The sequence below is a fragment of the Stenella coeruleoalba genome (assembly GCF_951394435.1).
Source record: "Stenella coeruleoalba genome assembly, chromosome: 7".
Lineage (NCBI taxonomy): Eukaryota > Metazoa > Chordata > Mammalia > Artiodactyla > Delphinidae > Stenella > Stenella coeruleoalba.
Genome location: NC_137153.1, coordinates 56,784,542 through 56,801,195, shown reverse-complemented (window position 1 = coordinate 56,801,195; position 16,654 = coordinate 56,784,542). Strand labels below are relative to the sequence as shown.

At 36.2% G+C, this 16,654-nt stretch overlaps 1 protein-coding gene across 3 annotated transcripts in view; it reads left to right on the top strand.

The window, feature by feature from the left end:
• The window catches only part of CNTLN (centlein), a 330,490-nt gene that overhangs the window by 234,727 nt on the left and 79,109 nt on the right, over nt 1-16,654 (top strand). For all 3 annotated transcript variants that reach the window (XM_079927964.1, XM_079927963.1, XM_079927962.1), the window contains exons 17-18: nt 7,900-7,990; nt 8,072-8,295. In XM_079927964.1, coding sequence (XP_079784090.1) covers nt 7,900-7,990; nt 8,072-8,295 — 315 coding nt within the window. The remainder of the gene's footprint in view (nt 1-7,899; nt 7,991-8,071; nt 8,296-16,654) is intronic.

Here is a 16,654-nt window from a genome sequence, read left to right as displayed (position 1 = left end):
CAATTAAGTCCATCTTGTTTATTGTATCATTTAAAGCTTGTGTTTCCTTATTTATTTTCATTTTGGATGATCTCTCCATTGGTGAAAGTGGGGTGTTAAAGTCCCCTACTATGAGTGTGTTCCTGTCGATTTCCCCTTTTATGGCTCTTAGTATTTGCCTTATGTATTCAGGTGCTCCTATGTTGGGTGCATTAATATTTATAATTGTTATATCTTCTTCTTGGATCGATCCCTTGATCATTATGTAGTGTCCTTCTTTATCTCTTATAATAGTCTTTATTTTAAAGTCTATGTTGTCTGATATGGGAATTGCTACTCCAGCTTTCTTTTGATTTCCATTTGCATGGAATACCTTTTTCCATGCCCTCACTTTTAGTCTGTATGTGTCCCTGGGTCTGAATTGGATCTCTTATAGAAAGCATATATATGGGTCTTGTTTTTGTATCCATTAGGCCAGTGTGTGTCTTTTGGTGGAAGCATTTAATCCATTTGCATTTAAGGTAATTATCGATATGTATGTTCCTATTCCCATTTTCTTAATTGTTTTGGGTTTGTTATTATAGGTCTTTTCCTTCTCTTGTGTTTCTTGCCTAGAGAAGTTCCTTTAGCATTTGTTGTAAAGCTGGTTTGGTGGTGCTGAACTCTCTCAGCTTTTGCTTTTCTGTAAAGGTTTTAATTTCTCCATCAAATATGAATGAGATCCATGCTGGGTAGAGTAATCTTGGTTTTAGGTTTTTCTCCTTCATCACTTTAAATATGTCCTGCCAGTCCCCTCTGGCTTGCAGAGTTTCTGCTAAAAGATCAGCTGTTAACCTTATGGGGATTCCCTTCTGTGTTATTTGTTGTTTTTCCCTTGCTGCTTTTAATGTTTTCTTTGTATTTAATTTTTGATAGTTTGATTAATATGTGTCTTCGTGTGTTTCTGCTTGGATTTATCCTCTATGGGACTCTCTGTGCTTCCTGGACTTGATTAACTATTTCCTTTCCCATATTAGGGAAGTTTTCCACTATAATCTCTTCAAATATTTTCTCAGTCCCTTTCTTTTTCTCTTCTTCTTCTGGGACACCTGTAATTCGAATGTTGGTGCATTTAATGTTGTCCTAGAGGTCTCTGAGACTGTCCTCAGTTCTTTTCATTCTTTTTTCTTTATTCTGCTCTGCAGTAGTTATTTCCACTATTTTATCTTCCAGGTCACTTATCCGTTCTTCTGCCTGAGTTATTCTTCTATTGATCCCTTCTAGAGTATTTTAAATTTCATTTATTGGGTTGTTCATTGTTGCTTGTTTCCTCTTTAGTTCTTCTAGGTCCTTGTTAAATGTTTCTTGCATTTTCTCTATTCTATTTCCAAGATTTTGGATCATCTTTACTATCATGATTCTGAATTCTTTTTCAGGTAGAGTGCCTATTTCTTCTTCATTTGTTAGGTCTGGTGGGTTTTTACCTTGCTCCTTCATCTGGTATGTGTTTTTCTGTCTGCTCATTTTGCTTATCTTACTGCGTTTGCGGTCTCCTTTTTGCAGGCTGCAGGTTCATAGTTCTCGTTGTTTTTGGTGTCTGTCCCCAGTGGCTAAAGTTGGTTCAGTGGGTTGTGTAGGCTTCCTGGTGGAGGGGACTAGTGCCTGTGTCTGGTGGATGAAGGTGAATCTTGTCTTTGTGGTGGGCTGGTCCAGGTCTGGTGGTGTTTTCTGGGGTGTCTGTGAACATAGTATGATTTTAGGCAGCCTCTCTGCTAATGGGTGGTGTTGTGTTCCTGTCTTGCTAGTTGTTTGGCATGGGGTGTCCAGCTCTGGAGCTTGCTGGTCGTTGAGAGGAGGTGGGTCTTAACGTTGAGATGGAGATCTCCGGGAGAGGTCTCACTGATTGATATTACACAGGGCCGGGACGTCTCTGGTGGACCAGTGTGCTGAACTTGGCACTCCCACATCAGAGGCTCAGGCCTGACACCCGGCCGGAGCACCAAGACCCTGTCAGTCTCACGGCCAGGTACGTGGGGAGTTTCTTGCCTTTTTGGAAGCCTGAGGTCTTCTGCCAGTTTTCAGTAGGTGTTCTGTAGGAGTTGTTCCACATGTAGGTGTATTTCTGATGTATTTGTGGGGAGGAAGGTGATCTCCTCCACATCTTACTCCACCATCTTGAAGCACCCCCCATCCCCAATAAATTTTAAATCTTAAAATATTGACGTTCCAAAACAACTTATTCAATAATTCTTATCATTGATACATCATGTCATCAAAAGTTTTATCTATTCAACGTAAATCAGTGAAAAAATGAAAAAAGGTAATTTTATTTTGTTTAAAAAAAAAAAAGATTACCATTGAAGTAACATATAAGGTTCTTTAAAAACCTAATTTTATTTATTTGAGATCTGGCCAGAACTTTAGAGGAAAAAGTTCCAGGATGACAAAAGTTTATTTTAGTTACTACCATGATGAAGAATTATATTCTAAGTACCTGCTGATTGAGTGGTTGGTTGATAAATAGATTTTACAGAAAACTATTTTGTTATACATTATATTATTGTGAATTTTGTTTATTTGTAGTCGATTTTGTGCTGCTTAATGAGTTTATAAATAAAAGGAACTCATAATTCTATTCATAAAACAAGGGAGTGTTAGTGTAAACTACTTTGAGTAGATCTGTGTACATTGTTGGCAGTCAGAAAGTAACAGTTGATCAAATTGTACCAGTTGGGTTTGGGAAATAGTAGAACTTCTCCCTCACTCCAAAGGTAACCATTATCTTACCTTTAATCACTCCCCTTCTTTTCTTTATAATTTTATTTCTTCTAATATTATGGTTAATTTTGCCTGCTTTTGAACTTTATGGAATCTATAAGGTATGTCTTCTTTTGTTTCTTGCCTTATTTTATTCAGTGTTATGTGGAGTTCATTCATTTTTTTTGTTGTATATAGTATTTCATTGTCCGAATATATCACAATTTATTTATCCATTCTATTGCTGAATTTTGGGTTGCTTCAGTTTGGATTTCTTGCAAATAATGTTGCAATGAATATTCTTGTAAATGTCTTCCACTGTACTGGTATGGACGTGTCTGTAATGAAATCCCTAGGGGATAGAATTACTGCACCATAGACTATGTGTTTCTACGATTTTCGGTGATACTGCTATTTTCCAAAGTGTTGTACCCACCAACAGGCTGTAAACGTTTTTACTGCTTCTCATCAACATTTGTTATGTTAGTCCTTCTTATCTCAGCCACTTTTGTTTGTATGTTGAGGTATATCATTGTGGGTTTAGTTTACATTGTGTGATTACTAATAAAGTGTTGAATAATACTTTCTTACAATTATTGACCATTTGGAAGTCTTCAGTGAATTGCTTCCTCAACTCTGTGCCATTTACAAATGAGTTGTCCGTCTTTTTCTTATTCATCTGTAGGAGTTCTTACATATGCTACATATGAGCCTTATGTTGATTATATACACTGTAGATATCTTGCCCTACTCCATGCTATGCGTTTTCACCTTTTTTATTGGAATCTTTTGGGGAATAGAACATCATAATTCTATTGTGGTCAAATTTAACAATTTTTTTCCTGTATGAATAACACTTTTTATGTTCTCTGTAATTATTTTTTACCTACTTCAACTTAGATATATTTTATACTACCTTACTTGTTATCTTTTTCTATTTTAACTGATTTACTGTTTTGATTTTTATGTCTGTCTGGCATTGATTTTTGCATGTGATGAATGATAGGGATTAAGTTTTACACTTTGCCCCACTGTTCAACAGCACCAACTTTGCTGTAAATCACACGTGCATATACATGCAGATATGTCTCTAGACTTTTTCTTCTGTTCCATCAGTATATTTATCTATACCATACTGTCTGATTAAGATTATTGTATAGTACTCCTGATTTATAATAGAGCAAGTCTCCCACCTTGTTTTCTTTCAAGAGTCTCTTCAGTATTCTTGGTCCTTGGCTCTTTAGAATCAGCTTCTCACAAACAATCCTTTGGGATTTTGATAGGGACTGTATAAATATAAATTTAATAATAAAACTATGAGAAGACTCTGAAAGGTGGAGAGGAGACACACTGGGTAGGGATCTCAGCACTGAAAGAAGAACATGATTGGTGAGTTCTCTGGGTTTTCATTTTGCCTGACATATCCTGGCCTGGGTGCTGAAGAAACCTGCAACTTGGAAAGGCCAATTGGTTAGATGATAAAAGCCCCCTGTAAAACCCTGTTCTCTCTAGTCAAAGGACTAGGAAATGGACAGCCCAGTAAGACAGAAAACTTTTACACAATAACTGTACTACTCTAGCCGAACACCACAGAAAAAATTACAACCCTACAGCTACCCCCACCAGTAAAGACCTAGTGGGGAACCTACACTTTCACTCTCACCTGGCTATAAGAAGGCATCCCTCCTCCTTCTAACAGGGCCTAGTGAGGGGCCAATGGTAATGACTCCCTCAATTTATGTCATTAGAGACCACATGGGGAGCTGGACATCTACCTCTATCCAGCAATAAAGAGATGCCCCTTTTGTTTCCTAGCAGGGTTCCTCTAGATTTCAGAGGTGAAGTGCAGAAATTCGGACTTACATTACCTCGCATATCTATAAAGCCTCCCACACCCTCCGCACTGTGTAAAGAGAGGCCAAGTTAGGAGCAGAAACAAAGTCCTGCTCCATTTCCCAACCAGGGTGGTATTAGCAGAGGTCTGTGGGGAGCCTGAACTTTCACCCACACCAAGAGTAATGAGGTGCCCCTCCTCAACCAGGGTGTCAGCAGAGACTGCACTTCTATCCCCAACTGGCGGTAATGAGGTGGTCCTCCTTGCCCCATGAGTGTGGCATCAGAGGAAGCCTGCTAAAACAAAAGATTTAAATAAGATATGGAGTCTTGAAACATAATACCCAAAATGTCCAGGATATAACTGAAAATCACTCATTATACCTAGCAACCAGGAACACCTCAACTTGCATGAAAAAAAGGAAACAACAGAAGGTAACAGCAAGATGACACAGACAATCAGATTATATGACAGCACTTTAAAGTAGCTGTCATTAAAAATGCTTCAACAAGCATTTACAAACAGGTTTGAAACAAATGAAAAAATAGAACATCTCAAGAATGAAATAGAAATTCTCATCAATGAAATAGAATATATAGAAAAGAACCAAATGGGAAATTAACCAAAAAATAAGATAACTATTTTGTGTCTGCCCCACAGAGGATGTCATCATTCCCCACCACTCAATTTGATGTCAGGACTGGTGACACCAAACACCCACCAAGAGGGGAAGAAAGGTTTAATACTTACATGATGGATATAGAACTTAGAAGTGGCTCCACATGTATGAAAAACAACTGGTTTTTGAAAAGTGTGCAAAAGCAGTTCAATAGAGGAAGGATAGTCTTTTCAACAAATAGTGCTGGAACAACTGGAGATCCCTACGCAAAAAACAACAAACCTATACCTAAACCTCACATCTTATGCAGAAATTAACTTGAAATAGATCACAGATATAAGTGTAAAACAAATTATAAAACTTTCAGAAGGAACCATAAGGAAAATCTCTGGGAGTTAAGACTTGCTGAAGAATTTTTAGACATGTTATCAAAAGCATGATCCCTAAAAGAAAACATCAAATTTTGAGTTCATGAAATATTAAGAACTTTTGCTTTGTGAAAGACCCTATTAAGAGGATTAAAAAGACATACTACAGACTGGGAGGAAGTATTTATAAATCATATATTTGACAAAGGACTGATATCTTGAATATATAAGGATTTTGTTAAAGCTCAACAGTAGAAAATCAAACAATCTAAGGAGAAAACAGGCAAAAGACATGAACAGACGTTTCACTGAAAAGAATAAATGTATGGCAAGTACGCACACATAAAGACATTCAACATCATTAACCATTAGGGAAATGCAGATTAAGACGCTGATGAGATACACATCTGTTAGAACACCTAAAATAAAAAATAGCGACAATACCAAGTGCTAACAAGGATGCAGAGAAACTGGATCTCTTATGCAGTGCTTGTGTGAATATAAAGTGGTATAGCACTCTGGGAAACAGTAGGCAGTTTCTTTAAAAAAAAAAATTAATCATATGCTCACCATACAACCCAGCTTTCTCACTCTTGGACACTTATAGAAATGAAAATTTATGTTTACCTAAAAAGCTTGTACATGAATGGTCATAACAGCTTTATTTTTAATAGCTAAAAACTGCAACGACCAAAATTTTCTTTAATAGCTGAATGGTTAATCAAACTATGATACATCGATACCATAGAATACTACTCAGCAATAAAAAAGGTACAGGCCATTGCTATATACAGTGCCCTAGCTTTGTGACTTCCAATTTCTCATCTGGAGCTGGGGCCTAGGCTTTCTTTCCTTTCCTCCTATATTCTGCTTTGGTATTTAAATTGAATTTCAAGGTCACAAGGGATTATGACTTGTCCTATATTTTGCTAGCCACTTTGCTTGTCACTTGTCTCTCTGGATTCTTTTTTTTTTTCACTGCACCACACGGCTTGTGGGATCTTAGTCCCTGAGATTGAACCTGGGGCCCCAGCAGTGAAAGCCTGGAATCATAACCACTGGACCGCCAGGGAAATCCTTCTGAATTCTTGCTTTACTTTATTTTTGGCCTCAGAATTTCCCTTAACACTTTGTCATGTTTAAAACATGCTTTAAGTGTGCTTCCTTCAAAAGTATAAGAATATTTCTGGATTTCTGATCAATAATAATACTGGAAATGGAAGCCTCTTTTTTATTTTAGGTCCAGTTAATTTGATATCAAGTCTGGTAACTAATATTGGTAATTTGATAGTTCTATTTTGGATCTTTTTATAGTGGTAGATACATGACCAGTGCATAATGTTAACTGAATCTTAATAAGGGAATGAAACATTTAAAAATATATCTTATATACTGGTTCTGAAGACAAGTTCAAATGAGATATTTAATGAAACATAGTTCGTTTAAAGGAAAGTAATTCGTTTAAAGGAAAACCCTATCTTAGTTAGAAGTTTCTGGTATTTGTGTTAATAAATCAGTTCTATTACTTTAGTGCCATGCCTTATGTATAATATAGTATAGTTTATATATCTGTTGATATAAAATATATGGCTCGTTGTCAAAGTAACATTTGGTCAAATTTATTTTTTCCTTCCATTTTTATTATAATTATTTATATGTTCCTGAATTGGGTTGTTTGAAAAAAATTCCTTTTTTTAAAGAAATAGTTTTCTAGGTTGATATTTTTCCTGTTTCCCGGGCAATAAATTCTTAAACAAAACAACATATTTTATTATTAGGATTTATAATATTTTGAAACATATTCCTATTTAAGTTTTTGTTTTGGGAAAGCTTTTATAGATCGGTGAAACAGTTTGGAACAAAAGTCAACATGGCTTCATTTTATTTAGTCTCAGTGTGTTGGAATGTCATGAGGAAAAGATACAGATTCAAGGAAAGTTACTTTATTTTCATCAACATTATTTTAGCTTCATTTATAAGAAGGGATTTGTCATTCTACAATGGAGAACAGTATTTGAGAAAAGGAACTAAATTCCCAGAGAATACATTATTAAATATAGTTATTTTATTTTTGTCACTTTTACTATTTTTGCTCCTAGCTTTGTAAACTGTTCATAGGTTAAGTTTCTACTACTTTTGGGTTCATTTTTGTATTCTTATCTTCTACCTGCTAGATCAACATTAGTGCACATATTATGTTCATTTATGAGTTCTTGGCATCAATTATAGAATTTTATTGTCCAGACTTATTTTTTAACTCTGCACAAATATGTTTTTAAGTAAAGAAATATTGTATACTATGTTGGTTCACTTGAAATTGTTATTGAGTAATAATCTAATTTTTATGAAACTTTCAAATTTAGAATTATTTTCACAAGAATGCCAAAAAACCAACTTTTCAAAAGAAGAATAGTAATATTCAAAAGAGTTCACATACGACAGGTCCTACCAGAGGTAAGAATACATATGAAATTAACAATGTCTTTTTAATTTAATGAGATTTTTAAAAAAATTATTAACATTCTTTTTGTATAGTTAACAGAGAAAACTGGAAAAATATAATGGCCCACAAGTCAAATAGCAGTATTATTTTATTACGAGAACGTATAGTATCCTTGCAACAACAGAACAGTGTACTTTTGAATGCCAAAAAAGCAGCAGAACTGTCTATTAAAGAATATAAAGAAGTCAATGAAAAGCTCCTTCACCAGCAGCAAGTGTCTGATCAGCGGTTTCAAACAAGCAGACAGACAATAAAGGTAAAGGGAACTTTACAAATAAATTCCAGTAGACTATATTATAAAAATGGATATTTTGTTTTACATGTGTTGTTTGGTTCATATTTGTGTTAGACATGTCTATGAGTTTAAAAATTTCCCAGACACTGCTAACTGATGAAATGTTTAATATCTAGATTTCTTAAATAAGGTCTTATTAAGGAGAACTCCCAATCTTTTGACAAGTATTTTACTAGAATTCCTTTTCCACTTAGTTTTTTTCTTTACCTTAAAATTTTTATGTCATAGTTATTCTGTTATATCTTAGATTTTAAAAGCAGGCTCCATAAATTCATTTAGCTCGCCCATTTGCCCATGTCTAAAACTTTCCATTTATCATTATAAATCACATTATTAACTAGTAATTGCCCCAGCTCTTCTTCGCAAATACTAGTATAAAATGTGAAGATTTTAATTTAAATATCTATATTAATGTGTTCCTTTAGCACATATATTTTTACTCAGGTGAGCTGAGTTTTCTGTAACAATTTTTAGACACAGTATACCTTACTGCTGGTTATCATAATTTAATCTTAAGGCAAATAAAAAAGAACAGATTATTCCTTAAGTCTCTATTCTTTTTAAAAATTTTTTATTGAAGTATAGTCGATTTACAATGTTGTGTTAATTTCTGCTGACAGCAAAGTGACTCAATTATACATATATATTCTTTTTCATATGCCTTTCTGTTATGGTTTTATCACAAGGAATTGAATGTAATCCCTGTGCTATACAGCAGGACCTTGTTTATCCATCCTGTATATAATAGTTTGCGTCGACTAATCCCAAACTCCCAATCCTTCCTTTCCCTACCCCTCCTCCCCCTTGGCAACCACAAGTTCTCTGTGTCTCTTCTGTTTCATAGATATGTTCATTTGTGTTGTATTTTAGATTTCATATATAAGTGATATCATATGGCATTTGACTTTCTCTTTCTGACCTACTTCTCTTAGTATGAAAATCCCTAGGTCCAACTGTGTTGCTGCAAATGGCATTATTTCATTCTTTTTAATGGCTGAGTAATATTCCATTGTGTGTGTGTGTGTGTGTGTGTGTGTGTGTGTGTGTGTGTGTGTGTACCACATCTTTATCCATTCATCTGTCAATGGACATTTAGGTTGTTTCCATGTCTTGGCTATTGTAAATAGTGCTGCTCTGAACATAGGGGTGCATGTATCTTTTTGAATTATAGTTTTGTCTGGGTATATCCTCAGGAGTGGGATTGCTGGATCACATGGCAACTCCATTTTTAGTTTTTAGAGGAACCTCCATACTATTTTCCATAGTGGTTACAACAATGTACATTCCCACCATCAGTGTAAGAGGATTCCCTTTTCTCCACACCCTCTCCAGCATTTGTTATTTGTAAATTTTTGATGGTGGCCATTCTGACTGGTGTGAGTTGGTACCTCATTGCAGTTTTGATTTTCATTTCTCTAATAATTAACAATGATGAGCATCTTTTCATGTGCCTATGAGCCATCTGTATGTCTTCTTTGGAGAAATGTCTACTTAGGTCTTCTGCCCTTTTTTGATTGAATTTTTCTTTGCCTTTGTTGTTATTGAATTGTATGATCTGTTTGTATATTTTGGAAATTAAGCTTCTGTTGGTCACACCACTTGCAAATATTTTCTCCCAGTTGGTAGGTTGTCTTTTTGTTTTATTTATGGTTTCCTTTGCTGTGCAAAAGCTTGTAAGTTTGATTAGTTCCCAATATTATTGTTTATTTTTGCTTTTATTTCTATTGCCTTGGGAGACTGCTCAAGTATCCATTCTTAAAGGTATTTGTGTGTATAAGGAATGATTTATTGTTTACACAGAAGTAATATTTTCATCATTCTAGAAAATACTTTTTAAACCACTATCACACATAATTTTGAATTATAAATTCTCTACTTCCAATATCTAGTGGTTTGATTCAAGCAATGCTTAGAAATGTTTTACTTATAAAAGATTAGTGGTATACTAGTTGTACTAACAGGAACTGTGTTTGGCCTTTATTCCAAGAGTGGACTTATACCCAATCTTGACCCATGTTCCACACTTACACTGGAAGTTACTTTCTATGATCTGGTTTTTATAAATGTATTAAGACTTGTTTTGTGACCTAACATATAGTAGATCTTGGAGAATGTTCCATTTGCACTTGATAAGAATTTGTATTTTGCTGTTGTTGGGTTGGGTGTTCTATATATATCTCTTACATGTAGTTGGTTAATACTGATGTTCAACTCTTCTGTTGTTTGTGGTTTTCTGTTCAGTTTTGTCAATTATTGAGAGTGAGGTAAATGAAGTATCAATTATTGAGAGTGGGTAAAATCACCCACTATTATTATTTTTGGCAGTAACTTTAATGAAACGTAATTCACATACCAGACAATTCTATCATTTAATTCAGTGGTTGTTACAATATGGACAAAGTTGTGCAACCATCACCAAAATCAATTTTAGAACATTTTCATAACGTCAAAAAGAGACCCTGAACCCTTTGCTTACCATCCTTCCATTTCTCCATCTCTCTGATCCCTAGGCAATCACTAATCTACATTCTGTTTATTTGGATTTGCGTATTCTAGACATTTAATATAGATGGAATCAACAATACCTGGCCTTTTGTGTCTGGCTTCTTTCACTTAGCATAATGTTTTCAAAGTTCATCCATGTTGTAGAATATATCACTATTAGTGTAAGGACTTTGAAAATTTACTCTTCCATAAAAACAATGGGAAAAAGGGCAAAAATTGTTGAGAATCAACATTTTCATAACACTGGGTACAGAACCAAGTCTTCTAAGCGTTAATGTAATATTCCTAAGGGAATTAATAGATGGTTCAAGGAAGTTACAGGTTTTCTAAGCTGAAAAGATGAATTCCTTATCTTTAAAAAGATTGAAGATCAAGCAGAGGTATTTTACATGAAAACTATAAAGCATTTTATAGAGACTCTGTGTGCATATTAGGGATCACTTACAATTCTTCAGTGAAACTCTGGAAATTAACCATACTTGCAAGGATCTAAGGAGTGTTAATTCAAGAAAAACAAATGTGTCTAGATAAGAACAGGAAACTTTGATGGAACAGGCATTTTAATTTGTCCCAGGTCAGCAATAGTCTTGGAAAAATAATAGTGAATGTTCCCCATGCATCCTGGCAGCTACCAGAAGAAGCAGAATAGAACTGGAACTCCTTGAAAGCCTCATTCCCAATTAATTGTCATTATTTGCTCTATCCATTGGTTCTCTGGAAGACCCCAGCCACTCTGATCTCATTCAGTGTGGACAACTCTCTTCTTGGCAGGGAGGGGTTGGTGGATGGGGTTGTCAGCTACAGTACAGGCAAGTGTCTTAACTTCAGGTTGCCTGAGGGTGATGGATTCCAGTTTTCGTCAAACAATATATTAACCAAATAGCTTGAATGGGGAATGAGATGCCCATAAGAGTTTTGAAAGGCTCTGACATATTCTTGCGAATCTAGAGGACACATGCATTCATAGAGCTATGTGCATGCTCAGAAAAGAAATGAGAAAACCCAATCTCTTGCCTCTATCTTACCTTAAGACACCATATAAGAAGACAGTCAATGTTAAGGCAGTATTATTCATAGCAGCATTATTAATAATAGTCAAAAGGTAGAAACAACAGAAATGTCCGTTTGTTAGTGAGCGGATAAACAGATTGTGATATATTCATACAAGGAATATTATTAAATCACCAATATTAGTGAAATATTGACACACAATATAACATGAAAGAATCTTAATTTTTTCTTCTTTTTGGGTGCGTTGGGTCTTCGTTGCTGCACGCAGGCTTTCTCTAGTTGTGGCTAGCAGAGGCTACTCTTCATTGTGGTGCACGGGCTTCTCATTATGGCGGCTTCTCGTTGTGGAGCACAGGCTCTAGGTGTGCAGGCTTCAGTAGTTGTGGGTCGTAGGCTCAGTAGTTGTGGGTCGTGGGCTCAGTAGTTGTGGCTCACGAGCTCTAGAGCGCAGGCTCAGTAGTTGCGGCACGCAGGATTAGTAGCTCTGCAAGATGTGGGATCTTCCTGGACCAGGGCTCAAACCCATGTCCCCTGCATTGGCAGGCAGACTCTTTTTTTTTTTTTTTTCATATCTTTATTGGACTATAAATGCTTTACAATGTTGTGTTAGTTTCTGCTATACAACAAAGTGAATCAGTTATATGTATACATATATCCCCATATCCCCTCTTTCTTGAGCCTCCCTATCGCACCCCTCTAGGTCATCACAAAGCATCAAGTTGATCTCCTTGTGCTATGCAGCAGCTTCGCACTAGCCATCCATTTTACAATTTGGTAATGTATATATGTCAGTGCTACTCTCTCACTTCATCCCAGCTTCCCCTTCCCACCCTGTACCCTCAAGTCCATTCTCTACATCTGTGTCTTTATTCCTGCCCTGCCACTAGGTTCATCAGTACCGCTTTTTTCAATTCCATATATATGGGTTAGCATACGATATTTGTTTTTCTCTTTCTGACTTACTTCACTCTGTATGACAGATTCTAGGTCCATCCACCTCACTACCAAAAACTCAATTTCATTCCTTTCTACGGCCAAGTAATATTCCATTGTATATATGCTCCACATCTTCTTTATCCATTCATCTATTGATGGACATTTAGGTTTCTTCCACGTACTGGCTACTGTAAATAGTGCTGCAGTGAATATTGTGGTACGTGTATCTTTTTGAATTATGGTTTTCTCGGTGTATATGCCCAGTAGCGGGATTGCTGGGTCATACGGTAGTTCTATTTTTAGCTTTTAAGGAAACTCCATACTGTTCTCCATACTGGCTGTATCAATTTAAATTCCCACCAACAGTGCAGGAGAGTACCCTTTTCTCCACACCCTCTCCAGCATTTATTGTTTGTAGATTTTTTGATGATGGCCATTCTGACCAGTGTGAGGTGATACTTCATTGTAGTTTTGATTTGCATTCCTCTAATGATTAGTGATACTGAGCATTCTTTCATGTGTTTATCGGTAATCTGTATATCTTCTTTGGAGAAATGTCTTTTTAGGTCTTCTGCCCATTTTTGGATTGGGTTGTTTGTTTTCTTGAGCTGCATGAGCTGCTTGTATATATATATATTTTTTTTTTTTTTTTTTTTTTTTTTTTTGCGATACGGGGGCCTCTCACTGTTGTGGCCTCTCCTGTTGTGGAGCACAGGCTCCGGATGCGCAGGCTCAGTGGCCATGGCTCATGGGTGCAGCCACTCCATGGCATGTGGGATCTTCCCGGACCAGGGCACGAACCCATGTCCCCTGCATCGGCAGGCGGACTCTCAGCCACTGCACCACCAGGGAAGCCCACTGCTTGTATATTTCGGAGATGAATCCTTTGTCAGTTGCTTCGTTTGCAAATATTTTCTCCCATTCTGAGGGTTGTCTTTTCGTCTTGTTCAAGGTTTCCTTTGCTGTGCAAAAGCTTTGAAGTTTCATTAGGTCCCATTTGTTTATTTTTGTTTTCATTTCCATTTCTCCAGGAGGTGGGTCAAAAAGGATCTACCTGTGACTTATGTCATAGAGTGTTCCACCTATGTTTTCCTCTAAGAGTTTTATAGTGTCTGGCCTTACATTTAGGTCTTTAATCCATTTTGAGTTTATTTTTGTGTATGGTGTTAGGGTGTGTTTTAATTTCATTCTTTTTGATTTGTCTATCCATTTTTCCCAGAACCACTTATTAAAGAGGCTGTCTTTTCTCCACTGTGTATATTCCTGACTCCTTTATCATAGGTAAGGTGACCATATGTGCATGGGTTTACCTCTGGACTTTCTATCCTGTTCCATTGATCTATATTTCTGTTTTTGTGCCAGTACCATACTGTCTTGATTAGTGTAGCTTTATAGTATAGTCTGAAGTCAGGGAGCTGGATTCCTCCAGCTCCGTTTTTCTTACTCAAGATTGCTTTCGCTATGCAGGGTCTTTTGTGTTTCCATACAAATTGTAAAATTTCTAGTTCTAGTTCTGTGAAAATTGCCATTGGTAATTTGATAGGGATTGCATTGAACCTGTAGATTGCTTTGGGTAGTATAGTCATTTTCACAGTATTGATTCTTCCAATCCAGGAGCATGGTGTATCTTTCCATCTCTTTATGTTATCTTTGATTTCTTTCATCAGTGTTTTATAGTGTTCTGATTACCGGTCTTTTGCCTCATTAGGTAGGTTTATTCCTAGGTATTTTATTTTTTTGTTGCGACGGTAAATGGAATTGTTTCCTTAAATTCTCTTTCTGATCTTTCTTTGTTAGTGTATAATGTTAGTGTATAGTGTAATGCAAGAAATTTCTGTGCATTAATTTTGTATCCTGCTACTTTACCAAATTCATTGATTAGCTCTAGTAGTTTTCTGGTCACATCTTTGGGATTTTCTATGTATAGTATCATATCATCAGCAAACAGTGACAGTTTTACTTCTTCTTTTCTGATTTGGTTTCCTTTTATTTCTTTTTCTTCTCTGATTGTAGTGGCTAAAGCTTCCAAAACTATGTTGAATAATAGTGGCAAGAGTGGACATCCTTGTCTTGTTCCTGATCTTAGAAGAAATGCTTTCAGTTTTTTACCATTGACAATGATATTTGCTGTGGGTTTGTCATATATACCTTTTATTATGTCGAGGGAGGTTCCTTCTGTGCCCAGTTTCTGGAGTGTTTTTATCATAATTGGGTGTTGAATTTTGTCAGAAACTTTTTCTACATCTATTGAGATGTTCATATGGTTTTTATTCTTTAATTTGTTAATATGGTGTATCACATTGATTGTTTTACGTTTATTGAAGAATCCTTGCATCCCTGGGATAATCCCACTTGATCATCGTGTATGATCCTTTTCATGTGTTGTCGGATTCTATTTGCTAGTATTTTATTGAATATTTTTGCATCTATGTTCATCATTGATATTGGTCTATAATTTTCTTTTTTTGTAGTATCTTTGTCTAGTTTTGGTATCAGGGTGATGATGGCATCATAAAACGAGTTTGAGATTGTTCCTCCCTCTGCAATTTTTTGGAAGAGTTTGAGGAGGGTAGGTGTTAACTCTTCTCTAAATGTTTGATAGAATTCACCTGTGAAGCCATCTGGTCCTGGACTTCTATTTGCTAGAAGATTTTTTTTTATGTTTTTTTATTTTTCTTAACATCTTTATTGGAGTATAATTGCTTTACAACGTTGTGTTAATTTCTGCTTTATAACAAAGTGAATCAGCTATACATATACATATATCCCCATATCTTGTGTCTCCCTCCCACTCTCCCTATCCCACCCCTCTAGGTGGTCACAAAGTACCAAGTTGATCTTGCTGTGCTATGCAGCTGCTTCCCACTAGCTATCTATTTTACATTTGGTAGTGTAGATGTATCAGTGCTACTCTCTCACTTCGTCCCAGCTTACCCTTCCCACTCCCTGTGTCCTCAAGTCCAGTCTCTATGTCTTTATTCCTGTCCTGCCCCTAGGTTCTTCAGAACCTTTTTTTTTTTTAGATTCCATATATATGTGTTAGCATATGATATTTGTTTTTCTATATCTGACTTACTTCACTCTGTATGACAGACTCTAGGTCCATCCACCTCACTACAAATAACTGAATTTCTTTTTATGGCTGAGTAATATTACTTTGTATATATGTGCCACATCTTCTTTATCCGTTCATCTGTTGATGGACACTTAGGTTGCTTCCATGTCCTGGCTACTGTAAATAGTGCTACAATGAACATTGTGGTACATGACTCTTTTTGCATTATGGTTTTCTCAGGGTATATGCCCAGTAGTGGGATTTCTGGGTCGTATAGTAGTTCTATTTTTAGTTTTTTAAGGAACCTCCATACTGTTCTCCATAGTAGCTGTATCAATTTACATTCCCACCAACAGTGCAAGAGGGTTCCATTTTCTCCACACCCTCTCTGCTGGAAGATTTTGTTTTCTATAAATGTATTTATTTTATTTATTGATTATTATTTTTGGCCTTGTTGTGTCTTCATTGCTGCATGCGGGCTTTGTCCAGTTGCGGCGAAGAGGGGCTACTCTTTTTGCAGTGCACAGGCTTCTCATTTTGGTGGCTTCTCTTGCTGTGCAGCACAGGCTCTTAGGCGCGCAGGTTTCAGTAGTTGTGGCGCACAGACTCTAGAGCACAGGCTCAGTAGTTGTGGCACATAGGCTTAGTTGCTCTGCAGCACTTGGGATCTTCCCGTACCAGGGATCGTACCCATGTCCCCTGCATTGGCAGGCATTTTCTTAAACACTGTGCCACCAGGGAAGCCCTGGAAGATTTTTAATTAGTTTCAATTTCATTACCTGTGATTGGTCTGTTTATATTTTCTAATTTTTC